General features: G+C 37.1%; 1 protein-coding gene across 1 annotated transcript in view; it reads left to right on the top strand.

Moving 5' to 3' along the window:
* Positions 1-27,226, top strand: part of MYO3B (myosin IIIB) — a 192,767-nt gene that overhangs the window by 76,202 nt on the left and 89,339 nt on the right. The window contains exons 10-23 of the mRNA XM_065637621.1: positions 3,567-3,722; positions 13,502-13,598; positions 14,462-14,578; positions 15,419-15,523; positions 17,798-17,881; positions 18,538-18,740; positions 19,100-19,198; positions 19,799-19,913; positions 20,307-20,433; positions 20,578-20,788; positions 22,072-22,219; positions 22,465-22,618; positions 24,568-24,656; positions 26,167-26,296. Of these exons, the coding sequence (XP_065493693.1) occupies positions 3,567-3,722; positions 13,502-13,598; positions 14,462-14,578; positions 15,419-15,523; positions 17,798-17,881; positions 18,538-18,740; positions 19,100-19,198; positions 19,799-19,913; positions 20,307-20,433; positions 20,578-20,788; positions 22,072-22,219; positions 22,465-22,618; positions 24,568-24,656; positions 26,167-26,296 (1,835 nt within the window). The remainder of the gene's footprint in view (positions 1-3,566; positions 3,723-13,501; positions 13,599-14,461; positions 14,579-15,418; positions 15,524-17,797; positions 17,882-18,537; positions 18,741-19,099; positions 19,199-19,798; positions 19,914-20,306; positions 20,434-20,577; positions 20,789-22,071; positions 22,220-22,464; positions 22,619-24,567; positions 24,657-26,166; positions 26,297-27,226) is intronic.

Genomic DNA, 27,226 nt, shown 5'->3' with positions numbered 1-27,226 from the left:
TTAGGACAAAGGGATATGCACCAAGAAGAGGAACATAAGGACTATCCTTTCAGAGTCCCATGACAGCTCTCCGTCCTGCACCATCTCAGCAGGCCTGGTGACACCAAATTGGCACTGAGTGTCTGAGTACGCACTGTGCCCACAATACCTCTGGGACTAGGCTGCAAGCCAGCTACTGGCACTTGAAATGTAATAAGCAGTCATTTCTAGTAATTTCTTCTGCACTGCTCCAGAGCAAAGGGAGAATGTATATGCTGTGCACGCTTTGATTTCCTATGGCCTGCCTGGTTTTTCTGCTACTGTATTCCTAATGTGGTGGGAACTTGTCATTTAACTTGATGGACTAAACCACCTTCAGTGGAGATGTACATTCTCCTGTCAGTTTCTTCCCTGAACTGGAGTAGAAGTACTCACACAAGAAGTTACAGACATGAATAAGCAGTTGTCCCCCACCCTGGAACAGCTGTTGGTTCCTAATCCACTGCTTTGTTGTGGCATCTCACTAACCCTCTGAAAGGACTCTGTTCTCTATATAGGCACGAGCTTGGCACAATGGGAGGTGTGCTCTGTCTGAGCTTGGGACAGAGACTTTGATCGCAGAATCACGTGGATGTGTCTTGTGTCATTAGCTTGGTCGTCTTATGAATTCATGAAGTTCTACTTGTGTTTCAAGTGAAATCCTAAGTGACCACAAATTGCAAAAATATCCTACTACCAGAGAATGAAGGCTGCATATAGATGAAACAATACATAAACTTTGATAGCTGCAAAGCAGAAAAGTAGCGTGCATGCAGAGTGAATAGCTAGTGGGGAATTGGCAGGAGTATGCAACAGAAACAAAGGTAATCCTAAGGTGGTCTTCAAGACTGCCTCCCTGACAGAACTTACCTGAGCTCAAAACATCTGCCGGACCTGAACAGCTGGCATTTCAGGCACGTAATAGAGAAACTAAGAACTTTTTTCCATAAAATGTTTTCCTCCTGGCTCTTCTTGTTGGGCTTCCTTAATGAATGCAGCATCCTGGACATTTGGATGTTTCACCCGGGGATCATCTATATAGAAAAATTTCTCTTGCAACTTCTGGATCTTGTCCATAGAGTGTCTTTGGAGGTGCATTGTTCCAGAGCTCGGAGTAGAATTCTTATTAATAATTGCATAGCACCAGGTAAAATATTTGTCTGTTCTTCACACTTCTGATAAACACAAGATATTCTGTTTGGAACTGTGCCTTTTCCTGAAGACAATCCATTTAAACTCTAATGTTATTATCTAAAAAGTAACTGCTATGACATTAGAGCCTGTTGCAGTAGGACAAGGGTAATGGTTTTAAACTAGAAGAGAATAGACTCAGACTAGATATAAGGAAGAAATTTTTACAATGAGGATAGTGAAACACTGGCACAGGTTGCCCAGAGGTGCAGTAGATGCCTCGTCCCTGGAGACACTCATGGTCAGGCTGAACAGGGCTCTGAGCAACCTGATCTAGTTGACGATGTCCCTGCTCATTGCAGGGGGGTTGGACTAGATGACCTTTGAAGGTCCCTTCCAACCCAAACTATTCTATGATTCTATGACATCGCTTTATTTGCATTCAGTTATATTACTGAAAATATCCTTATGTAATAAAATTTAACAAGAAAATGTATATATTAACATATTATAAAATATAAATATTATAGATCTCTAATTATTGTTAGAATGCTAAAAATAACATGCGTGAATGAGCTTTTCAGACTGAAATCTCCACTTCGGATACTTTGCATCAATCTGTGATTTTGTACGCTGCATAGTTTTTGTTGGTTTGTGGTGGGTTTGTATTTTATTTTTCCCTCTGCCTTCCTGATTAACGTTATCTTTCTTTTCAAATGCTTTTTTCCTTTTTCTCAGGAAACATATAAATTTAACCAGGATTGACATGGACCATATTGTCTGTGTGGGTGTATTGACTTTTAAAAAACATGGATCACAAAAGGAGATATGTAGGGGGAGTGAGTTGTCAGAACCTGTTGAAGGCTAATGATGGATCTCTTCATGGTGGGGAACGACTGGTATTTATAGCCTTGCAGTCAGAGGGATGGAGATAAAGCAGGTTCTGTCACTTCAGTCTTTCTATCAGGAGGCTGCAGTTCTAGCCTATACCAAAATTCAGCAAAATAGTTATAAAACTGATAGCACATTTTACAGACTGTCTTTTCTGGACTAGATGTACGAAGAAGAGGTTGGGAAAATGGTTTTCAGGAACGTAAAGTATTAAAGTTATGTTGAAAAATATTTCAGGATCATTTTAAGTCCAGACTTCAGGCTTCAGTAAAGTATTTGAGGTGAGGCTAAACTTTAATCATTTGCTGATCTGTTTGGTAGTATTTTAAATCAATTAACCTGTATGACTTTTTTTTTAGATGTAGTTTAAATTTTGCAGATTGTTATTGGTACTGCTAGAATATAAATTATTTGAAAAGGTATTAAAATTTCATTGAACTTCTGGCTAAAAACATAATCTTTATTTGTGGTATTTGGCCCTGTTAAGGAAGTACTTTAGGTGTTACCACTTCATATCAGCAAATATGAAATGTAATTGTGAAGTATGTAACATGAATGCATCTCATCAAATAAACTCATCTTGGGCTATAATTTGCTGAAATATAGGTGCTAGAAGGGAGATATTATTTCAATATTATTATTTGAGCAAGATAAACAGAATAATATAAAGAATTACAGGGTACTTTAAAACAGTCTAGTCCCGTTAGATCATTCTTTTGTTTGGACTGCATTATTTCAGCTTTAATGTGCAGAAAAGAAATCAACTTTAATCATGGCTTCTTCAATTTTTAATCTTAATTATATAAATTAGCCTGATACTTTATTTTATACTAATTTAATAGGATGTATCTCTTTACTCATTACTAGATCACCTGTTCCTGTCACAGACAGAACCTTGGTACCATGGCTAGCATTTAATTCTGATTCATTCATTTCTCTTCCAGTCTGAATTATGTAGGTTTGCAGAATTTTCTGTGATTCTTATGCTAACGCTTATCATTGCAGTATAGAAGATCTACCTGAAACACTCATTTTAAAAACAAATCAAAGAAGCTCTGTATCAATTTGTTCTGACTAGTGTTGTATCGTAAGTTTCACTTGTGTTTTGTATTAGACTATATCCTGCAGTTCTTAGTCAAAACTCTCATTGGAGAATAGGTAGAAAATTAAAGTGAATTAAGTATTGTCTGTTCATCTTGGGTTATGTTTAATGTATATTTAACTGTACAGCACTTAAAAGATATGATGCTGTTTTTTCATAGTAAGCCAGTTACAGTTTAAAAGAGATATTAAATAAGCTCAAATTCATAGCCTTTATACTAGTATACTTGTAGAGTGTATTCTTTTAGTTAAGTGTTTTATGCTAGGCGTATTCCAATGTAGAGGAAAAGTCTTGTTGCATACTGAGGAACTCAAATTTGTGGAAAAAGAAACTACTGTACAATAACAGCCGCACACTAAGCCAACTCAAATCATGCTGTGATGAAATAACACCATTGTCTGAGATCACTATTTCTCTGTCACAGGTGTCTTATCAAGGATTTTGAGAAGCGTCCTTCAGTCACCCACCTTTTGGAGCATCCGTTTATTAAACAAGTACATGGTAAAGATATGTCTCTGCAAAAACAGCTTGCTGAGCTCATCCGAGAACAGCAGCAGCTGGGCTCCATAGCCAAAACCAGGTACTGTACAACAGAGATGCTGCAGCCCTCCTTCCCCACACTAATCCTAGAAGCACAGTTTGAGACTTCAGATGCACAGACGTTGACTAGCAATATTATTAGCAATAAGTACTGCATGCCATGTGAATGCAAGAGACATATTGTCTCATTGATACTTTTTAAAGCTAATTTGATCTGCCATAATGCAACATTCTCCTTCACCTCCTTCCTCACACTGAACTCTGTTCTATAGGTATTCACTTTTGGCTCAGTCACAGAGATGCTAAGAATTCCAGAATGTTCCAGCTTGTGGAAATACATACTGATGTGATTAAAAATTCTATCATATTTTGGTAGCGTAGCTTTTAAAATACAACTATGAACAAAGAGAGTACTCGAAAAGGTTAAGAACAGAACCCTTTAAAGTTTGCTGTTTGGTTAGATACTAAAAAGGCTATTCAATACTTAAAGTAATTGTTTTTCTGTAGGTTAATAGTAACTTCTATTTTTCATTCAGCCTAGCAATTAATTTAAAAATGTGCTTAAAAAGCAATGAATGTTTATCAGTGGCAGTGGGACTTTTTACTTTTGAGTCTGCTTGTAAATATGCCTTAGCTTAGTTGTTGTCCAGAGGGTGGCAGAATTTCACTGTTTCAGAAAAGGATTAAATGCAAATGAACACACCTTCCCAAGCTCAGCAATGATTTTGTAATGTGAAATTTGTCTTGAGTGAGATAAGCTCTGGCCCATTATTATAAACAAATGCCTACTAATGTTGATGAAGAAAATTAAATGTCATGATTCATAAGTCATAAACATGTATATAGTTACATACTGTGAGACTCTGTAGCTTAAATGCTAAAAGCCCAAACAAAAATGTACACGTTAAAATACAGGAATAGCTGTAAGTACAGTTTCAAGGTGAAATTGACTTCTGTGGAGGCTGTTTATTTATTATTATTATTTTCTGGAAAAATATACCAGGAACTGTTTACTGTGGGTGAGGGAGCTGTGCCAGTGTTGTGGTAGAAGTTTCTGCTTTATCTATCCTCCTAAGGAGACCTCCCCATGTAACACCCCCCAGATCAGATTGCCTACAGCTGTGGGTTGGCTGGCCCGAAAGGTATCTGAGTTTTCCCAGCTGTTGGCCAAATAGAAGATAGAGTGAAATGATCTTTGTGCTAAGGAGAGCTCTGAAATGGATTCCTTATGGTATTCCAATACATTCTTCTGGGATCTATCTTCATAATGTGGAGCAAGAAGGAATCAAGACCAAGACAGCATTTCTTTCCTTAAGCCTTTCCATGTATCAACTGGGAGTGCTGTGACAGAAAAGCTTCTGCACCTTCTGCTTACGCATGGCTGGAATGTAGGAAGGATTTTACTTCCCAGCACCCCCAGCATGAATCAGTGCTCACCTAAGGGAATTTAACCCTTTGTCTGTGCTGTCACCATGTAACCCATCTTAAATATTGCTTGCCAAGGGTGGTTATTTTCAACTTGTGTGCAGTAGCATCTGCAGATTGCAGTGGTGAAGAGGACTCTATAGCAATGGGTTTTGTCCTAATCTTATTCTCCCTACCAGTCTAACTTCTGTTATTGTCCTTGATGCCCCCAAATTTACTTGGCCAACTAGTCCCAGGTTCCCTGTCCTAGGTCATTATTTGAAACATCTTTCCCATTAGTCTCCATTCACTGTTCATTCTGTTTATCCTTAAGGCTTTGTTCTCCTGTTAGTCAGCTTCTTGTGTCTTGTTGCTCTACCACTCCAATAGCTTCTGTTTCTAATCTCCACCTTCTCCAGCAAATCCTAGTCCAGGTTCTTCTATTTTTCCAGCCATTTCTTTGTTCTTGGTGTTCCTCTTCACCTGATAATGTAGCTTGCAGCTCTCTTGTTCTTTATCATCACCGAATTCACCTCCTCAGGTCTATTATAGTTTCTCCTCTACTCTTAAAGCTCTACTATCAGCAGACACTTTGTATCCATCTTTTTCTTCCCTGGACTCTTGATTTGCTTTTAGCCATACCTCTGAATTAGATGGCTTCTTCCTCTGCTGATGAACAGTAATAGGGGAGACATGATTAGGCTGCTGTAGAAACAGTCATCTTTACCTTCACTTTGAAGCCAATGGACCTAACTGCTGTTCAAGAATACCTTTCTGATGGTTGTAGCCTTATACACTTTGATCGGGTCTGAGACCATGCACAGTGAGGACGAAAACTTAGTCATCTTTTACCGTTGAAATCCACAACATATTGTTCCAAAGATTTGAAATTTGATCAAATTGGAATAAACTTTAATGAGATTGCAAAAGCATGTCCCTGCAAAATATCAAGTCTGTGGGCCAGACAGTTAATATTTGACTACAAACATAAGATTATTACAAGAGAACCAACCACCAGGAGCATCTAATTATAGTTTTCCCCAGAGGCATAGGCATAGTCTCATAATAGTAAAGAGCTTGGCTCTGAAATAGAGGATAGTAACCCTAGGAAGATTGGTACCAATTAAAAGCTTTTAAAAACTCTGTAATGCATTTATAAAATGATTTTCAATACAGAATCTGACATGCAGAAGAACACATGAACAGATGATACTGAAAAAAAATTACTGGCATTCATTTGTGGTGATCTGTAGAAGTCATCTGAATGTGCAGTCACCACTTCAAATTAAATAGGCCAATTAAAGCCCATGTTGAGTAAAACCTTTCTGTTATATCATTGGACATATGTGCATGCATTTTCTTTTTATTGGTGTGCCCATGACGGGTACAATGAAATGTGCGCTAATTCTCTGGTGTTCAGAGATAAAGAAAAGTAGATACCATTTTTTAGGAGTACAGCAACACTACAAATCTATCATTTAAAAGATGAGTAAAAGAAAACGTTCTCCCATTTATATTGCCATAGAGCTCTCAGAGCAGAGGCTGAAACTGGCAAATCATCAGGATGTCGGTGTTAACAGCACTTCTACTGTAAGGGAACCCAGGGAGTCACTGGTGATGACAACTAATCAGGAGGCATCTGGGTTTTGTCTCATTTGAAAGTCTTCCAGCATCAGTGTTTTGCATTTGCATCTTCTCAGTCTTTACTGACTCAGCACTTGTGTTTTTCTTGATAGGTTTTTCTTTCCAATTGAGCCATGCCAGTTTTGCCTGTTTTGGGACGTCACTTAAGGTGATCCTGCCTGAGAGCAAGCCTGCAGACTAGAAAGTCAGTACTACTGATTTAGAGATAGTTGTCTTGCTGTATTTCGTAAGTTCTTCAAGACAGAGATTCATGCAATTGCATGTCAGTAAAGTACCAAGAATGTTTAGGCACCCTCTGAATTATAATACAAAAACATGGTAGAGGTTTGTCTTTTGTTTATCATTCTCTCTCTGAGTTACTGTATAGCCTCTGTTATATCACGCTCAGTATTTCTCTGTTCCTGCACTTATGAAATGCCTATTAATAGCTTTTCTTAATACATTATACCTATGAAAAAAAAAATAGTAGGTTGTCTGAGGCAAGAACTTTGTTTTTTACTTGTTCTATAAAGCAGTACTATACCTTTGGTCACTGTAAACCTGTTAACAAACGTGCATAATGCCTGAATCTCTAGCCATTTTTTCTTCCATTCTTTCTGCCCTAGAGTCTGAGAAGTCTCTAAGTAAAGATACATTACATATTATGGATATTGTTAATTCTCACTTAACAGTAAACGTTTGCTCTGTTTGTGTAGATTATATTCTTCATAGAATCTTTTGGTTGGAAAAGACCTGTAAGATCATTGAGCCGAATTGTTAAACAGTGTTTGAATGTGTTTGATAATCCATTAAGGAAGATTACAAGAGAGAGCTGCTTGCTTTCCAAATATGCCTTTTGATTTCTTGAACCCATTGTTGTGGTCAGTTGCTTTTTTGATTCATAGTACAAGAGATTCCAACATCCAGGCTGACTGCCAGCCTGCTGAAGGAAGAAGTCAGACCAGATTTAGTCTGTATCCTGGTACTCCTAAATGTTAAATGACTCTTTACACTGTCTACATTGGCAAAATGTACTGCAAAAAGTGGGCATGTTCCCTGGAATTTGTTTATAAGCATCAAATATTATCACTGGGTTTTTTTGTCCTTGTGAGGACTTAATCTAAACCTGGCAAAGCTGGCAGCTGGTTCAGTGTAGCAAAAGTTGAAAAACGTATGTGAAAACTTCTGAAGTCCTTTAAACTAGGCAGTATCTCAAATTCCGTAAGTATGATAATGTTTAAAAATACCATGGAGCTTGTCATGGAGACATATAAAGGAGAAACTTAAATCTGGAATGCCAGTATTCTGTCTATTGACCCAGCCCTTTCTTGCATAAATTTTGGTGATAAAATCTTTCATCCTTTAGGAAAACTTTCTCAAAAAAGTAAACTGTCCATTTTATTCCATTAAAAACCCCAAATATAAAATGTTTTTGTGGCTTGTCAGTAGAAGTAATGGAAAACTGGAGGATTTTTAATGTTTAACTGAAAGTTTGAAAAGTATTGACCATCATCAAAGTGAACGAAATGAAAATGGTATGGGTTTTTTCTCTCTTTGAAGGTACAATTAAGAAATTGTCTATTTATGAACAATCTTAAAATAACAGGTTGCTCTATCCAGCATAGCGTGCAGGAGAAAATCTAAAAAAGCAAAGTCACAACAGCACGTGAGATAGAGAAATTCAAATGTAGCAGCAGATCTGTTAACTGTCTTTTGGCTGTGGTGGAGGAGCAGAACATCAAGGAGGAAAATATATGATTAAAAGCTAAGAATTGGAAATGGGGAAGAAGAGCCTTCATCAAATGCATTCTAAAAATTCTGCCCTTGGTAATATTCTTATAAGCTGTCTTTCAAAATTTTAGATACTGTGGGTCTGTGTGTGGCATTTGACTGTTCTTTAGGGAAAGTTAATGTGGGGCAGCTATATGAAATGCAGTAGGTAAGTCTATAATAATTTTAAGATAACAAAAATATGTAATAATCACCCATTGCCATCTACATTTATTTTGTTAGCCCTTTCTTCAAATGTCACAGTAGCTGACATTGAGCAAAACCATGGTCTTCTATATTTCCTCAAGTGATTAATTAACTCCTGGCCTGAAAATTCTATAGTTGATTTGATGTTTGAGAGTTAATGTTGATGAAGTATCAAATGGTTTTAGTTACATGGTTCAAAGTGGCAGTTTCCCAGTTATCAGCAGCTTTGAAGAGGCCAGCTCCAGACGTGACTCATTCTTCTCTGGGATGTTTTCCTACAGTCTGGGTAGCTCATGTTCCTATCTGTAAATAGGTTTCTTCATAGGAATCAACCAGAGAAGGTCTTTTACCAACCTCCAGTTTCAGGTTTTAAAAGAATGAAAGAACTTCAGCATATGCATAGATAAGGTTTTAAACAAGTTTACCGTAGACAGTAAAGAGTTCAGGGTTTACTGGTTTGGGTCACGCTGGGTCAGTGTGCTACTCCTGGTCACCATTCAGAAGTTTGTTTCTGTAACAGGGAACAGACAGTTATGAAACCTTGCATTTTGAAGAATAAAATGCAAATCTGTACATCAGGAAGAATCAAACTTGAAGAAGCCTGGGGAAAAAAAAAAAGGAAAAAAAAAAAGAAAGCTAAGAGTCTAATAGTTTGAGAAGGGCAGGTATGTTCAGGCTACCTTGTCAGATATTAGGATGAGACTAAGGTGGCTTGGCAGCTTCCCGCTTCTTATTAGCCAGCTGGACTTACAGCAGCAGTCCATCCAAGGAAGTAATTCTTACAACCAGATATCTAGCTTCTCTGCCAGCTCACATTTAGTTTTGAAAGCAATTAACTGCAAGGAACTTGATTGCATCCAGCCAGTAATTTCCTTTGGACTCTGAGATAATACGAGAAACAGAGCCAGAAATAGTCTTCTGATGCTAAACACAATGTAATTTAATGCAATTCTTCTAGCCTTCATCTATATGAATATTAGGCAACTGGTTAAAGCCTTTTATTTTTTTATTTTTTAAATCACAAAGCTACTGTAGTCCCCAAAAGTGATCGTTGGTCTTATTATAGTGTATGTGTTTTTACTGGAGGTTGCACAGATTTCTGTTATAGCTGCAGTGTTTATATTGTAATTAAGGCTTTGTCAGTGTTTCTATTATGACCTTGTTCCAACAAATTAGTCCAAGCTGAAACTGGAGGTACAGGAGCAAAATTCACTCTTTGCAATGCACAGGGAATAGGCTGTTTCTCTGTGTGGCAGTAGGACACTCTCCACTCTTTTTTCTTTCTCATTGTGTTGAGTATTTTTCTTGTAAATGTCAGTTTAGGTTCAATTCATTTTGAAATTGACAATAATGTAAAGAATAACAAGAACAGAAACAGTTTTTCCTATGTGAGTCCTAGGAAAAAAAAAAACCAAACAGTTAAATGTAAATGCTTAACTGCACAAAGAGGCCAAGGTAAAGGCATTCAAAAATGTTCAGGGTGGAGGGGAGAGAGATCAGAGAGGAAGCTTCCCAATGAACATAAAAATTTTTGGTCTGTGCTGCTTTCTTCCTCAGGCTGAACCTGCCAGCAAGATGACTTTTCTATCTAGAGGTCTATGTTGTCCATCTAGCTTGTCCTTCCCCATCATCAGCTTGATAGCGGGGTCAGTTTATGTTTACAGTTATGTACAATGTACTTCTATTACTATGGCTGGTGTCTAGTACACAAAGAGGTTATTTTCTTTCAAACTATCTCTTCCCCACAAGTAGAACAAATGAATGCTTCCCACTCTCTTCATGAAACTGTTCTCCTAAGGGAGAAATGCTTCTCGCCTTTTGCTCCTCCTCCAAAATCAAAGAAACCTCTGTCCCTTCCAGCTAATCCTGCCTGATAAAAAGACAAAGGGAAGGTGCTTGGGAGGACAGAGCCTTTTTCAGCAGGCAGTGCTGGTCACTAGAGTTCTGGAATAAATCTAATTCTGCTTTTCAGGTTTGATAAGGTTGGGTACCTTGAGTCACTGGTCCTTTACACCACTTCTTTTGTCGGTGAAGAGACTTCAGGGGATGATTCAGAACGTTGCCGGAACCTTAAGGCAAATAACCTAACACACTTGGGTTTCCTTTTGCTTAGAATTTGTACATTTTGTATGTTATCAGAAAGGAAGGCTAATGGGGAAAATGGCCGATAATTATTTTTAATGCAAAAAATACTTCAAGAATTATTTCCCCAGTTAAGAGTGTTTCCTTCTGCTTTTTAACAATTTTTAATTTTTTTTTTTTTAAAGCAGATTGCACTTCTGATTTAAAATTGTGGAAATAATTAAAGGTTATTGTCTGTATTCTTCCTTCCCACTCTGTCAATGTACCTACAGGACATAGGGTCAGTAGAAAACTGATGAGGCCAGCAGGAGATTTGAAGCTAATGTGATGTTATGCTCTTAATATCCTCTTCCTAATCATGTACTTAAGAAAATGAGTTAAGCACAAGAAAACTTATGCACAAAGGTATATATGTTTTACTTGTATTTGACTAAGACCAGCTTCCTTAGTTATTTATTTTCATAGTGTTAAAAACCCCCACACTTTCCAATTAAAAAAATTGATTAATTGATCACTTAAGGAGAACAAACAGCAGGAGTTTAATACACAATCAGATAACAGATTAGTTTACAAAGCCATTCTGCAATTAGAGATGCTTAGGTTTAAATGTGCCCTCTTCCTCCTCCTCCTTGCACCTCTGGTAGATACATCCATACTTGCTGCTTGTTGCGGTTTAATATTGTGGCTACGATGGTTTGATCCAGGAAGAAAAAGCTTCACAGATGAGTTAAGTTAGCTATAATGTCTAGCTATTGCCTATTTAGTTACATCTTGATGAAGTAAAGCAATTGTGAACGTATTTACTTTGTTTGTAGACTGAGGGGTGCTCCCATCTCTAAATGATTTACATTATTTACAACAGCATTTTTCTTTGCAGTGAAGTAAGAGATTGAATTCTGGTTTGAAATAGAAAAAAACATTAGAAAAAACAGTAGTACATAAGCCCACTTACATGCATTCCTGTTCCTTTGAGGACCCGGCTTGTCAGCAAAGTGTAATGTTATTGAATGTAGTGACTGCTTTAAAAAAAAGCCAGAAAGAACCCACAAGCCACCACTTACTCAAAGATCTGAAAATGAAAAATGTAATTGAATGGAACTTCGAACAAATTCATACGATCCCTATGCTGCCCACTGGAAGTAATATCCACTGTAAGAATTTTTCTTTCATAGCTTCTTATTTGTGTTGTCCTTCTTTCATTTATTCATATGTACAACATCAAGAAAATTACCATCTCTGGGAATGTAAGATGTAAAATGTAAGTGGAACTGTTGACAAAACCTGCTCATTCCTGCAATTTTGTTTCCTAGCTGACAAAAAAGTTTGCACAGTTTTATTTAGATACAATTCAAAGAAACCACTACAGAATAGTTTTCCAGAACTCGTCAAGTAGCCAAAAGTAAATACAGAAAATAAATAAAAATAGACATTAAAAAATTAGGATCTTTAAATGTGATTTGCGATTATCAGTGAAGCTGTATTCATAGCTAACACTTTTCCTCCTTCCTCTTTCTTAGAGACTTTCCATGCAATAATTCTTCTGATGGTATAATAGCTCTGGATGTGAAAACATTCTTGTTACTGAGTGAAAGCTGACTAGATTCAAATGAGAGGTATATTTAAGAGGGGAAAAAAGCAAAATCCTCAATGCTTGTTTTTAAAACAGGATTCCATGGGTATATGAAGATAACGATTAAAGAAAAAAAGACGTTCTACATCTTCATATTAACCTCTGACAGTATAGTTGAACAGTGTTTCCTACCAAGTCACAATACCATTCTGTTCCTGCTTGATGTAATATTGAGCGTTGTTTCGGGTTGTGTGATCGTGTGATTCCTACTTTGTACATGGCAACCAATGCAGAAACAATCTGTCAGGGACTGTCATTGAGGATCAATGCTAAATGTTACTCAGCAGGATGCAGACTGTATCTCAGTGGGTGTCCTCCTACTATGCTTTGATTGTGTTTGTTGTAAAGAAAAGCCTAGTTGTGCTTACAGCATTCATATTTCACCCCCTCTGTGGAAGACATACTACAGCCTCTTGATTTTCCCTTATTTCAACAACATGTGTTGTTTAAAAACATATACACAGCATTTTCAAAGATTCCTTCAGTGTAATCTGATTATAAAGGGGTTATGTGACAGTTTGTCTCTGCTGCTTACTGTGAGGCTTAAATCTCTGAGGACAATCTAACTGAATATCTATACAAGTTAGAGTCTGATGGCAGCTGTGCTTCAAAAATGCTGTTTTGGGCCAGATCTAGGGTCATCTGAGGAGGCGCTTTGGCATACACCAAGGTAACAGAAGGATTTTGTACTACTTATTGCTCCTTGTAATTTCATTAGATGACAATACTATAGGCTGGGTACATGGGGGGGAAGATTTAATCAAACAGAATGGTAGTTTATTAACTTAGGTCAAGAAATGAAGAGAAAAGAGGGGGAATTTTTGTACATTTTACTGTGTGAGTAGGGAGTAGTACGCCTTCACATCAGCCTTCATCTCTGAGCGCTGATAAATAGGGTTATATATTGTGAAAGGGAAGTGCCTGCAGAACAGTGAGCTGACCTATTGCTTTTATAAAATGATCTTTCAAGCAAAAATATGTGTATCAGAGAGCATGTCTGTGTTTTCCACATGACAAAAACACTCGTGACTTCCCATTGCCTTGTAATGTTTGCTGTCTTCGATACAGTTTATAATACTGGTGCTCTACTTACAAACTTCTAGGCATGAACGAATACATACTAGAAGACCTTACCATGTGGATGCAGCTGACAAGTACTCTCTAGATGACGATCTGGTAAACCTAGAAGTTCTAGATGAGGTACTGTGCTGTCTGAGTAGCAGTTTCTGACAAACTGTGCCTCACGTTTTGCCTGTTTCTGCTTTTTAGGCTTCTTTTAACAGAATGAGAAGAATTCCTTCTTGCAAAGGAATTGTCACATGACTGATCTGCTGTCATCACCTTGTTAATATCCTACATAGTGACGTAAAAGCAGTAGCAGTGAATCCTGTTCATGGAAGAATTTCATTATGAGTGATGCTAGTTTAAATTATTTTGTGGATTTCCAAAAATGTGAAATTTAGTCATGAAGATCTGGATTCAAGTGATTTTTCCTGAAATTGATGAATTTATATAGAGTAATACAGTATCTCCAACTTCTGTGTAAAAAGTCATAAAATAATATGAGTTGCATATTTCACTATTTCACCTATATGCAGAGTAAAATTTTGGTTTGATGATCTTAAATTGCATGTCAGTGGAAAAAAAGACATAACACTAAATTGTGCTAGTGTCCTGTTTAAAACAGTCTCTTACTACCACTACTTAAAATTTAATCCTTGAAAAATTATTATCTTTGTTTCGTGGTCAAATAAAAAATTAAATGCAAGTGTAGTATGAAGTGCAGCAATAGTGTGCATGGCCATTTTCTCTTCAGGTTTGCTTCTCAGGCTGGTATAACAAAATATGTACTAATCTGGGAATAAGAGTGCAATTTAACTTACTTTTATGGCATTAGCAAGAATTCTGAAAATATTTGTTTGGTTTTGTGGTATTGGCATTTGAAAAATAATTACTAACTCTTATAATAAGTATTTCTTAGTCAGTGTTCTCAGTATATTTACAAAAATCTTCCTAACTGGTAAAATACTGTTTAACTATCAAACTTTTTGTAATCTTCTCAGGATACAATTATTCATCAGCTTCAGAAACGCTATGCTGACTTACAAATTTATACTTATGTTGGAGACATTTTAATAGCCTTAAACCCCTTCCAGAATCTCAGCATTTATTCTCCCCAGGTAAGAGAGATTCCAAGCTGTGGACAGTTCTCACTTTACATTTTATATTAACACCACTGGCTAAAATACGTAAGTGATGTTGGAAGCTAGAAGCACAGGCTAAACCCCAGCGATTTCTTCTTCCAGAAAAGTGTGGCTACAAATATGGTCTCATTCGATTTAATTCCTTTCTGCTTGATGGCACAAAGTCCACAGGAGGCATGAAGATTGCCCCAGCCACAGCTGTGCCTCCTGTCTGGCATTTCGGGCTTTTTTCTGAGAAACAGAAGATGGTCATATGAACCTCCTTATGCTGAGGCTGTTGCTTCCTGACGAATTGCCCTGACTATTGGGTTATTACGTGTCCTGTGCCATCAGTTGCTGCTTAAAAGAAACAAGTAATTCAAATGCTGTAAAGATAGAGGCAGCTTAATTCCTTACAAACATGAAGGGAGGGAAGGCCATAAATCTTAGTCTCCATGGGTGCCTAAATCAGGGTTACAGGTAGAGGGGCCAAATTTCAGATTAACTGTTATCTTTGAAGTTTCTTTTGTATAGGTCAGGTATTTCCTTGGTTGAATACTCGTGTTTAAAATTCTGTTCCTTTTGGTACAGTTCTCTTCACTGTCTTGTATGGGAAACGTCAGAGGTCATTTTAGGTGTTGTAATTTGCATTCTGGAAGTTGTGCAGTGCAAAGAATTACCACTCTTCTTCCAGGTGATTCAGAGGAAATTTGGTGGTAAATCAGGCAACTATCTTCTCTTGAACAGGCAGAAGACAGTCACTACCCTCTTTTTAGTTCTTAATTATGTAGCTAAGTTGCATATTTTGAATATTGTGCATTCTTTTTTTAAATCTAGTTCTCCAAGCTTTACCATGGTGTGAAGCGTTCATCAAATCCCCCCCACATATTTGCCTCTGCGGATGCTGCCTACCAAAGTATGGTTACATTCAGCAAAGATCAGGTAAGAATCTGTTCATTTTGGTTTAGATTTCTTATTAATTTTACTGCCACTATTCTATGTGGCTATGGCTAATGTTCTCTTATTTTGTGTTTTGGGAATTTTTTTCTTTAAGCCTTTTATTCCTACATCAGGAAAAGCGGAGCAGAAATCTATAATAGTTTTCTGAATTCTGAAGAGGACACAGTGGCATAAAAGAGACTGAAAGGTCAAATAAGATAGTAGGGTTACCCAGCCAATATAGTTTCCTGGACACTCATGAAGTCCTGGTAGTTTACACCAGCTGCATAGTGTTACTGCATGTTCTGATTCCAGCCTGTCTTGCACTGTGTAAAATAGGATGGTCTGAATGCCATAGTAGATTAACAGAGTTTGAACCACTTTCTCATTACATAAAGACACTGTCAAACAACGGATAATCAATTCCTTTAACCACAAATCACAAAACATAGGAACTATTAACTAATTTAGTAAAATATATTAAGGATAGCTCTAATATAAATGTAATAAGGACACAAATCGAATTATGTAGCAATCATTTTAATGAGAAAGAAATGCCATACTGTAGAAGCTAAATTTCTTTTTATTTCATTCTTAAAATGGTAACTTTGTACTCTTTCTATTTTGATGTGCTGTATGTACATGAATATTGAGGGCTAATAAGTATTTTTCTTTTTAAAATCCTCCTGATTTTACCCTGCACATCACGCAATAATTCATAGAAAATGCTTTTTTAAAATCAGAAAAACAGAATAAAATAATAAAAACCTGCAATCAGAAAATACCAAGCAAAGAAGACAAATAAAAGGGACATTGAAGATAGAAAAAGGAGTTCTATTGAGTATGTGGAAGTACACTAGCCTGAGAGATGGCGAGTACTTCTGTAATGGCTTATATGCTCTTTGATGGTGGCAGTAAAGAAAACAAGTACTCATGTAGAATAAGTTATGTGAGAACTTGTTATATGGGGAAGAAAATTGGTTTTGACATCAGCCCGTCAGGCTACCTTTGTACATCTTTAGTATTATGTGTTTCATAGCCTTTTAAGAAGTAATTTGCATTTAAATCTAAATCAGTTTCTTGATTTCTGTTTGCAAAGGATTACAGGAGCATGTTTCTCTCCATTACCTGGCTAATGTTATATTGGTTCTTCAGGTAAAGGTGCATTAGAGAAAAACTGCAGCCAGATCAAAAATGTATTGATTCTGTTTGGTTTATCCATTGAGCCTTCCCTTGTATAATATTTTAGGACCTTGTATCTTCTCCAAGCCAAAAATGTTGTATATTCACAGTATGATGCAAATAATTTTCAAGTGTTTGCATAAAAACAGGACTCTATGGCTTAATTATACGTCATTTGACACTGTACCTTAAGCAGACTAACGTTTGTACTGGTGGTCCATAGAACACATGAAAAACTAGGAGAACAATAAATGCTGTTAGAATTTTTACTTGCTATGACCCGAAGTGTTCATACTTCAGTGCTTAGCTGTGAACTGGCCGTCAAGGTGTACTGTCCTTCTACTTCCATCTCGTCCACGAAACATAAGAGCAGAGACGAGGACACCAAGTGATTTAGACCTTTCCAGCTAACCCTTGAGTCTGAAGCCGTTTGGAGAGCCTGTAAAATACCATGAGTTAAGTACTGCTGACTCAGGAAGAAGATGGATATGTTCTCTCAGAATCATCCCATGAACAGATGCATATTATTCTCAAATGTTTAGATACTAGTTTGCTGTTCTAGCTTGAATATCAGTATCACCTACAGAATAGCCTCTCTACACAGCAGCAACTATTTAAGATTATTTTTAAAGCCAGGAGCAGACTTTTGGTCAGTTTATTATATACAGCCATACCTTGTGTTTCATGTTAATTCATATGAAGTCAGTGCAGTGAGCTCAAATGCACTGTTATGTCACTTCAACTGAGCTGTGGCAATTTTCTGAGTTTTAAGCATTTGAAACAAGCCACATATGTGCATAGCATGTGTTCGCCTGTAGACGTGGTCACTTGTTAATATCTGTTAGCCCTTAGTCACTGCTTCACACATATGCACATTGCTATCAGGCATTGTGAAATGCATTTTAGTAATCTAGGGGAAAAATTATTACACAGAGCCTTTGCTGATCTTTAATTTCAGAAGGAAGTTGCAGGAGTTACACCTTAAAGTATTTTGTAGTCTTGGTACTAAACATTAAATAACAGATAGGAGCAGTAATAGCTGCGATTGACTATGTGGAGAGCTGTGCCCTTAACTGTTTCGTTTTGTTTGTTCAGTGCATTATCATCAGTGGAGAAAGTGGTGCTGGAAAGACAGAAAGTGCCCATCTGATCGTCCAACATTTGACCTTCTTAGGAAAGGTATTTCTCAGCCAGTCATGTAAAACTATGAAAAAATCCTCCTGACTCCACTCCCAATTTCCACTTTATTTAATCTTCAATACTTCATGCTGTTCATGTGAATTGTCCCAGTTGAGTTAGGGATGGAGTAATCATGCATGTGAGTGTATTGAAGTAAGATACTAGAGTATGACCCACACCAAACCATTTTAAAGAGAAGGTGCTAGATCCCACTCCCTGTAGTTTATCTACAGTGTTTATCACATACACCGTTGTTCATTTATACAATGAGGAATGACAGATCTTTCTGTGGCTCTAATCTTAGAAGGTCTTACACATTTACATGAGTAATGTTATTATACAAAATGATGGGAAAATCAAGTGTAAGGTTAACCTTAAGTAGACGCATTTAGTTTTTGATGGTGATACTCTAACTAATTATATGACACCTCAGAGGCAGAACAATTGCAGAGAAAGAAGAATGTATTTTGTCCTGCCTGTGGGAGACTTCCTCATCAGTTTGTTGGCTCTGTTGTTGTATAAGTAGAAATGTTAATGCAGTATCTAAGTCTATACAAGCATGAGAAAGGGATGCTATGCTTCTAAAGCAAGAATTGGATTGTGGGTAAGAAATACATTTTTTAATGATCCTTCTGATTTGTATCTGTTCTGTCAAGGCCAATAACCGGGCTTTGCGTGAGAAAATTCTTCAGGTAAATCCTCTGGTTGAAGCATTTGGAAATGCCTGCACTGCCATCAATGACAACTCAAGTCGCTTTGGAAAATATCTGGAAATGATGTTTACACCCACAGGAGCTGTAATGGGGGCAAAGATTTCTGAATATCTACTTGAAAAATCAAGGGTCATAAAACAGGCTGTGTAGGTATATTAATTGTTTGTCCTTTGACATTTATATAACGTTAGTATTCTATTTAATTCTCCAAAATTCTTTATTTTAAGTGCTTTCGTGTCTTCTGCTAAAGTAGTGATCCTTTGTACAGTGCTATGACAACAAGAACAGTCAGGTTCTTTTGGAGTAGAAGCCAGAGCTGCTCCATTCTTTGGATGAATATTGTGGCTTTCTGTGTTTCAGTGTTGCTGATCCCACACCATTAAAACAAGTGGGAGATTTGCTACCTACTTGCTTGAGCTCATGATAAGAACTTCTACTTTTATATTGTACAAGATGCCACAAGAATAGACACGTGTGCGTTAAAAGGATACTTTTTTTTTTCCAGGGGAGAGAAAAATTTCCACATATTTTATTATATTTATGCTGGCCTTTATCATCAGAAGAAACTTTCCGAATATAGACTTCCTGATAAAAAGCCTCCTAGGTAACTATTGCTCACTTGTTTTAACTGCTCATTGTAATTAGCTATTGATCAGCTCTTACTTTCAGTATGATGCCTTCAAATCTCTCTTAATCCTTCTCCATCCCTTAAGGATCTTTATTAATCCTCCCAAGGAAAGAAGGAGATGGACAATAAGGCATTACTTTATTTGTATTTGTTTGAAAACTTGAACTATTTAAAGAGGAGGACTAAGAATCAAGCTTCTTGTTATGTAGATATTCTGTTATACTTCCAAATCAAGACAATCAACTTATGATTTCCTACTGTAATACTTCAGTAAGAACCTGGAATATGCTTTGGAGTTGTTTTTTGTTGATGTTTGTACTTTGGGTGCATCTGATCTGTATTGAGTGAGAGGCTGTGTGTGAAATGTTGGTAATGCTATAATAGATTTTAGCACAGAATAAGGAAAAGTTAGTGCAACAGAAACAAAAACTTCTTATGAATTAGCACCAAAGTATATAATTAGAAGATATTGAAATAAATGTTCTTTCCAGTTACTGAGGTGCTTGCATTGAAGTCACTGGAGGTTGTACTGACATATCTGCTAGTGTGGTGCTTTCTTTTTCCCACTCTATTTAGATATATTGATAATGAAACTGGAAGAGTAATGCATGATATTGTTACTAAAGATTCCTACAGAAGACAATTTGAAGCTATTCAGCATTGCTTTAGAATTATAGGATTCACTGACGAGGTAAGAGATCCAGTTGCTAAACCATTATTGACCCTCTTTATAAAAATCACCTCCAGTGCTGCCTGTGCACAAGCTGCCATTTGGTTTTGTGGACACACACCTGTGCCACAGAATCTCTCTTATGACAGAAGTGAACTGTGAAAGCAAAACCACACACTCAGAAGCCAAGACCAGCCTGAGGTTTCAGTTTGTGCTCAGGCAAGTCCTTTCACAATTCTGTATCACACTGTTTTCTGTGTCAACAGGAACTTACTTCAATTTGTAGAACTTGGCCTCAGAGCAAGCTACAATCTTTAATAGCCATTCCAGTGCCCACCTTTTTGTTTCATAGCCTAAATATGATCAATATATCTAATTGAACTCCTTAAAATTGCTTCTTGTTATCTTTTACAGGAGGTGTACTCAGTGTACAGAATTCTGACTGGAATCTTAAATACTGGAAATATTGAGTTTGCTGCCATTTCTTCACAACACCAAACAGATAAAAGTGAGATTCCCAATCCTGAAGCCTTAGATAATGGTAAATACATGTTAATATTGTCAGTTATCTAAATGCAATTTGACTGGATTTGTGAGAATCTCTAACATGCGGTAACAGTTGGGCAATGCTGGTGGTTTCCACTGCATAATCACAGTCCTGTATCTTTTTTCCACTGTCTTTTAGCTGCGGCACTACTAAGTATTGGGTCAGAAGAACTTCAAGAGGCCCTAACCTCCCACTGTGTTGTAACACGAGGGGAGACTATTATCCGAACAAACACTGTGGACAAAGCAGCTGACGTGCGAGATGCCATGTCTAAAGCACTTTATGGCCGGCTCTTCAGCTGGATCGTAAATCGTATTAATACGCTGCTTCAGCCAGATAAAAATATATGGCAAGTTACACATCACTGAATCATGTGTATTTACTGTACATATGTCTTTGATGGGTTTATCCATTTGTATATTTTTGAATTTGCAGAAAGGGTGCTGTGTTTATTTTGGCTAAGGCTTAAAAATGGCTTTCATGCTGTGATACTGAATTCTGTTTCCAGGACATTAACCCCAACATTTTCAAAGAGCTGAGTGGAATTTAGATACTGAAGTCAGTGGAAATTGAGTATTTAAAGTGCTGTACAATTCTTAAAAAAGATGCCTCCTATGCAGTGAACATTAAAATCATACCAAAACCTGGTAAATAATTGGAGCACACTGAAAAACTGTAGTATGTATTCACAGTCTTTACAGTCCTTCTGCTTTTGTAAGCTAGTAATAAATACAGATCTTGGATTATTATTGAGCTTCTACTTGATATGTAAGTGATCATTTTTTTATTTTTCATAATTACAGAAACATTCACATTGTGCATTATTATGGTTTCATTGTCAGGTACTGATCTGGCTGCTTTGCTCTTTTCAAGCAGCTGTAGAGATTTTTAGAAAAAGGAGAAGCCCTTAGGTCAGGGGTGTCGAACACATTTTCACCGGGAGCCCCATCAGCCTCACGATTGCCTTCAAAGGGCCGAATGTAATTTCAGGACTGTATAAATGTAGGAGTAGTTACATTTATTTGGTCCTAAAATTACATTCAGCCCTCTGAAGGCAACCACGAGGCTGATGGGGCCCCTGGTGAAAATGAGTTTGACATCCCTGCCTTAGGTGACATGATAACACCTCTGACCTGAGGTCTCTACTTGACCATTCACTGTATCATATAGGTATGTCCTCATCCATACACGCAGTTCTAGTGGTGACTGTGGGATGAGTAGCCAGCAAATGGGCTCTTAACAGGCCAGCCTGTAGCAGCAGCAGACTTGGTAATTGCCCTTCTGACTAACTGTAGCAAAAGCATACTATGAAACCTTGACACCATTTGTCTATCTGGAGGAGCAGACAATATTTGGGATCTGCCTATTGAAACTTCATGTTTTAATGTGGCTGCTAAGTGTCCGTTACTATGTACCTGTGATTCTCCTGCCATCTTCATGGAAATTTGCAAGAAGCAAGTCGAAAACAAAAGCATTGATGGTGCTGAACAAATGCACAAGTTGTCTTACATTCAAACACACTTTTTCTCCTCTGTTTTTGCAGCAGATTTAATAATTATGCAATCTTAGTTACCATTTTTATTTTAACTTGGTGTTGCCCATAATGAATTTTGTTTGTATTTTCACATGCAGCAATGCTGAAAATGGGATGAATGTTGGGATACTAGACATATTTGGATTTGAGAACTTTGCAAGAAATTCCTTTGAACAGCTGTGCATAAATATTGCTAATGAACAGATCCAGTTTTATTTCAATCAACATATCTTTGCACTTGAGCAGGTAAATTCAACTCTGAAGAGGTCTAGTTGAATCAGCCATCCTGAACCACAGATCATATTCAGGAGTTTGTTATAAACTATAAAATGAATGTGTAATTTAAATGCAAGATAATGACGTCTTTCAGTTGAAGTTTTGTGAATAATGTTCTTGCAGCCTATAGATTATTGCTGTGCATCGTAAATGTCCTAATGGTGATGTTGCTTTTACTGGTTCAGTATTAACATTGTGCTGTGGTGACTTTGTAGATGGAATATCAAAGTGAGGGAATTGATGCTATTACAGTGGAGTATGAGGACAACCGTCCACTTCTAGATATGTTCCTCCAGAAACCCATGGGTCTCCTGTCTCTGCTAGATGAAGAAAGTCGATTTCCTCAGGCAACAAGCCTAACTTTAGTCGGTATGTGTGAACAAAAATTCTGGGAAATAACATATATTTTGAGAGAGCAGAATGACATCTTTACTAGCCTAGTTGTTCTGCTGAAGCAGTGCCATTTCATTTGACATTTTAAGTATGTTTTTCATTGTGCTTCATAAGTTTTCTCTGCTTTGTGTTTCCTGTTCTTTTTGTATTGCAAAAATTATCTTAGATATCAGGTGTCAAGGGCTTATTGTCTTTTCAGTGTTACAAGGAAATAACCCCTGGCTTGTCCCTGTATGTGAGGTACATCAAGCAGCATTTATCCCCATTTACTGAAGGAAAGACTGAGACATAGTAGAATCTTCTGTCTAGGACCACCTTGTGAGCAGCATTAGTGTTGAAAGTAAAATTTAGATCTCCCAGGCTTCTAGGCCCATGTTTATCCAATTAGAAAATACTGCTTCACTCCAGATTATCTCATCATAAATAGAAAGTGCATGTTATTTCTGGTGTGCCATCTGGTTGAATATTTCCCTTACTTCATGCATATTTTATGTATATTTTAACAAATCTTGATGCCAACTTTAGAACATGCAGTGCATGCCATGTTTAAAAGTGTTGTCTTGCTGTTATTTACTACGTTTTCCCCTGTAATATGAGACAGAGAGTTCCAGTTCCTTCAGTGGAATGTGTAGCAGAGACCCAAACTGTTAGTCAGAGAAAAATAACAGCTGCCTGTTAAATTGCATGATATATGTACAAGATTTTTCACTTCTGCTAGGCTGAGTTGAAACTTGAATTTAGTTCACAGATAGAATGAATGCTATGGTTTCATTCCAGTCTTCATTTGTATACGAAAGCTGCTTGCCTCCCTGTGGGTCCTATAAATCAGTCGATACTGAATATTGAACTTACACTTTCACAGAGGCACTTTCCTTGGTCCGGTGCCAATCAGTCTTACCACTGATCTGTACACAGTACAGCAGGACCCCTCAAGGAGACAGCAAAGTAGGATATTTTGCCCTCTACAGCTGTGCCAGACTATCATTAATTCCACAACCTTCCTCCCCTGCTGCCCCCCTCCCCGCAAAATTCCAGACTTGGTTCTTTTTGCTTTAAATACAAGCTTGATTAAATGTTAATAAAAAGAAAAACTTTATACAAAATATTTATGGATTCTAACATTGGAAAAAAACATTTTTATAATATTTTCTGACCTAGAAACGTGACAGAGAATTTTATCAATTGATTCTGGCCTTATGTCTCTAGTGCTTGTTCAGATAAAGGAATATAATAGCAAGTTTTACAGTATCAGGACTAATTTCATTACAAAATATTAAAGGGCATAAAATACATTTTTCTTAGAAAGTGGTGTTTCTTTTTCTGTTGGCTCTTTAGAGGTAGTCATGGGAAACAGAAAGCCTCATTAGAAGAGGTTTTAGATAGAAACTTTGTTTTCTGTAGAAGTCCAAAGTTAAATGAGAGACAGTCCCAGCCTGAACACATTAGCATATAGTTAAAGTATGCACAAAGGAAAATGAATGGGGAAAGGAAAACAGGGAAAATACAAATAATAGGCACTTAAGGAAGTGAGATATATGCACAGCTTTGAATGTACACAGTTGAAATAAACCCATGCCAAACCCTACATATACGTATAAGCAAGTTCATAGCAAAATATGAGAACTTGTCACACCTTCTCATTGGCCCATCTTATTTTATAGTTTTCCATGCGCAAAGCTATCCGCAAACAGTGGGATTGGAAAAACAGTTGTACTGGGCTAGTTTAGAATGAGCTGTTCCGTTCAGAAGCTGCAGCTTGGAAGAAAGCACAGAGACACTGGCACACGGCTCTTTGTGAGCAATCTGATAATAATATGTTTATAGTAGTTCTGGCTTCTTGAGCAGCAAACTGTCCCTAACTAGGATGAAAATTTTACGTAGTCACTCTTAAGTCACTTATATCTATGTCTCTTCTCAATGTCTAGATAAATTTGAAGATAACTTACGATGCAAATACTTTTGGAGACCGAAAGGAATAGAACTGTCATTTGGTATTCAGCACTATGCTGGAAAGGTAAGGTCATGTGATTTTTAGTTAGGTCAAATAACAGTGATATGGTCATTATTTGCTTTATCGAAAGCTTCTGCTTTATGATTTTTTTTTTTCATTTTAAGAGAAAAAACTATAAAGTTTATGGACACTTGAATCCATGATAAGATTTTCATGTGTAGTAGTCCATTTTTAGAACCTATCCTTAGGGCTCTTTCACAAATTGTGTAGACAGTAATCACATTTTATTCTGAGAGAAATCTGGTTCCAGAAACACCATTACTACAATCATTTCAAAGGAGCAACTCTCTGGATCCAAAGCAGGCTACACAATGGTTAACATTGTGTGAATGCCACAGTCGTTCTGTGTGTGACTGTATATAAGTATACGGATAAAATGCAGTGTAGACCAGCATCTGTAATAGAACTTAAAATCCTATAGAGAGCCTCAGAAAGCCTGGAGCTAGCGAGCACAGATGTTTTCTTGTGCTCTGCAGCACCTAAGTTCTTTTGTTCTCAGTAGTTCACATATAATTTTATATGGAGAATAACAGTCCAGTTGTTTCACATAACATGAGCTTTGCTTGTGATTTCAAGTCCAAATATTTGTTTATAAAGAAAATCAAAATGAGATAGCCATGTTTTATATAGTTATCAATGAAGTCTCATCTCTGGCTCATCATTAGACTCCAGAATTTTATTATCTGTTCTAGTAAACCTTGTCCAGCTTTCTGGCTTGTTAAGAATAACTGTAAAATTTCACACTGGTTTTGTAAATTCTTGGTGCCCAAATGGCAAAGTTATAAAAACACTACTGGCCAGTTCTCTATTGCAGGCAAACAGTCAGTTTCTGTGTAAACTAATGGACTCCAGTGGAATTAGACTAGAGAGGAATATTGCAGGTCTAAAAAATTCCTGCACTTTAAAAATAAATTAAAAGTTAAGCAAAATTAACTGATTCTTATATGAATACAAATAGCCAGGCATTAATTTATAATAAAAACAATTAAAATAATTGAAATAGGTGAATGTTTTGTTTTCCTGCTATCATTTTCAAAGCAGTGAGAAGCCTATTTAATGTACCCAGATGTGCAACTTATTCCTGTTCCCCCAACAGTCTGGTTATAGATCATAAGTTTGGTGCAGACACCAAATAGATGACGAGCACCTGAGAACCATTTCTTATTTTACATGTAAACTGTTATCTTAAGCTTCAATGAGGTATCTCTGTTATATTGCATCATGCATACCATACTTTGACATGACAAAGCATAATGCAGCATGATTTAAGCCATTTAACCCAATTTGATGTGCAGTGACATGCTGTGAATATGAGTGCTATTCATAGTCAGTTCACATTCTGAGGACACTGCTGTAACTGCACACTTTTAAGTTCTTTGCAAATAATTCATTGGCTTGTCAGAGCCAAACTTACTGGCCTACTTGGTCATCTTGACTGTTGACATTTTAAAGAACACAGCAGGTTTTGAGTAACCCTTTTTGGCAACTTTTCTGGTGCTGTTTCCCATGCTAGGTATTATATGATGCCTGCGCATTCCTTGAGAAGAACAGAGACACTCTTCCTGCTGACATAGTGGTGGTGTTGCGAACTTCAGAGAACAAACTTCTTCAGCAGCTGTTTTCTAGCCCGTTAACAAAAACAGGTATTTTCTGCAGAGCTCTGCTAACTTTGCAACCTCTTCAGCTACCTACTACTGGACTACTTCCCTTCAAACTATGATTTTAGAGGTCCCTGAGAGGTGAGGATCCAATCAGGACTCTGCTTCTCCTTTCAGCTGTGGCAGGCCTAGATGGAGGGGGATATATTTTAAGATGGAGTGGGATCAGTTTGTGCCAAAGTGGGGAACAAAGAATCTTTGTGTCTACTTCTGACATTTGAGTCTGTGTTAAAATGGTAAGAATGATTCTTTTACTCATGCTGGATGGATCAAGCAAAACAAAAAAGAAAGCTCACATCTGGTCAAATGTGCCTCCACACCCCTCTTTACTGGCCATTTTATACTTTGGAGCTACTGTCAGACTGAAACATTGTCTCAGTTATTAGTCCAAATTATTGTAAATATTATACTTTGGATTTTACTGCTATTTTAAAAACAGAATGCAGATGTTTTCATGTGAATTCATCTTCCTCTGGCTTTTTAGAGATATACTTAGTGGCAGCAGCACTGAACTTGTGTATTTTGCCCAAGATGCATGAAAGTTTCAGTAAGAAGATGCATAAAAGGTTCCGTAAGAAGATAGATCTCATTGCACTAATTTATAGTTACCATGTTGCTGTATTTTCGCTTTTCTGTTTTGTCTCTCCTATTCCTTCTTCGTTTCCTGTTTACATGAATTGCTGCTTTCTGCCTTCTGTTATAGAACGTTTATCATTCCATGAAGAGCACACAGCAAGTTGAGTGTTGTCTGCATCTCTGTCAAGCCAGTACAGGACATCCTGTTGAAAAATTTGTTATGCATACGCTCCTCTGCATGGTATTATAAGAATAGCTTAAAACCCTGATGTCATTTTTATTTTTTAAAAGTCTTTGTGATTTTGCTCTATTTTTTCCAGCTGTCTAATATGGCACTCA

The sequence above is a fragment of the Caloenas nicobarica genome, chromosome 6, assembly GCF_036013445.1.
Source record: "Caloenas nicobarica isolate bCalNic1 chromosome 6, bCalNic1.hap1, whole genome shotgun sequence".
Lineage (NCBI taxonomy): Eukaryota > Metazoa > Chordata > Aves > Columbiformes > Columbidae > Caloenas > Caloenas nicobarica.
The sequence above is the reverse complement of the archived record's forward strand: the minus strand, read 5'-3'. Positions and strand labels throughout refer to the sequence as shown.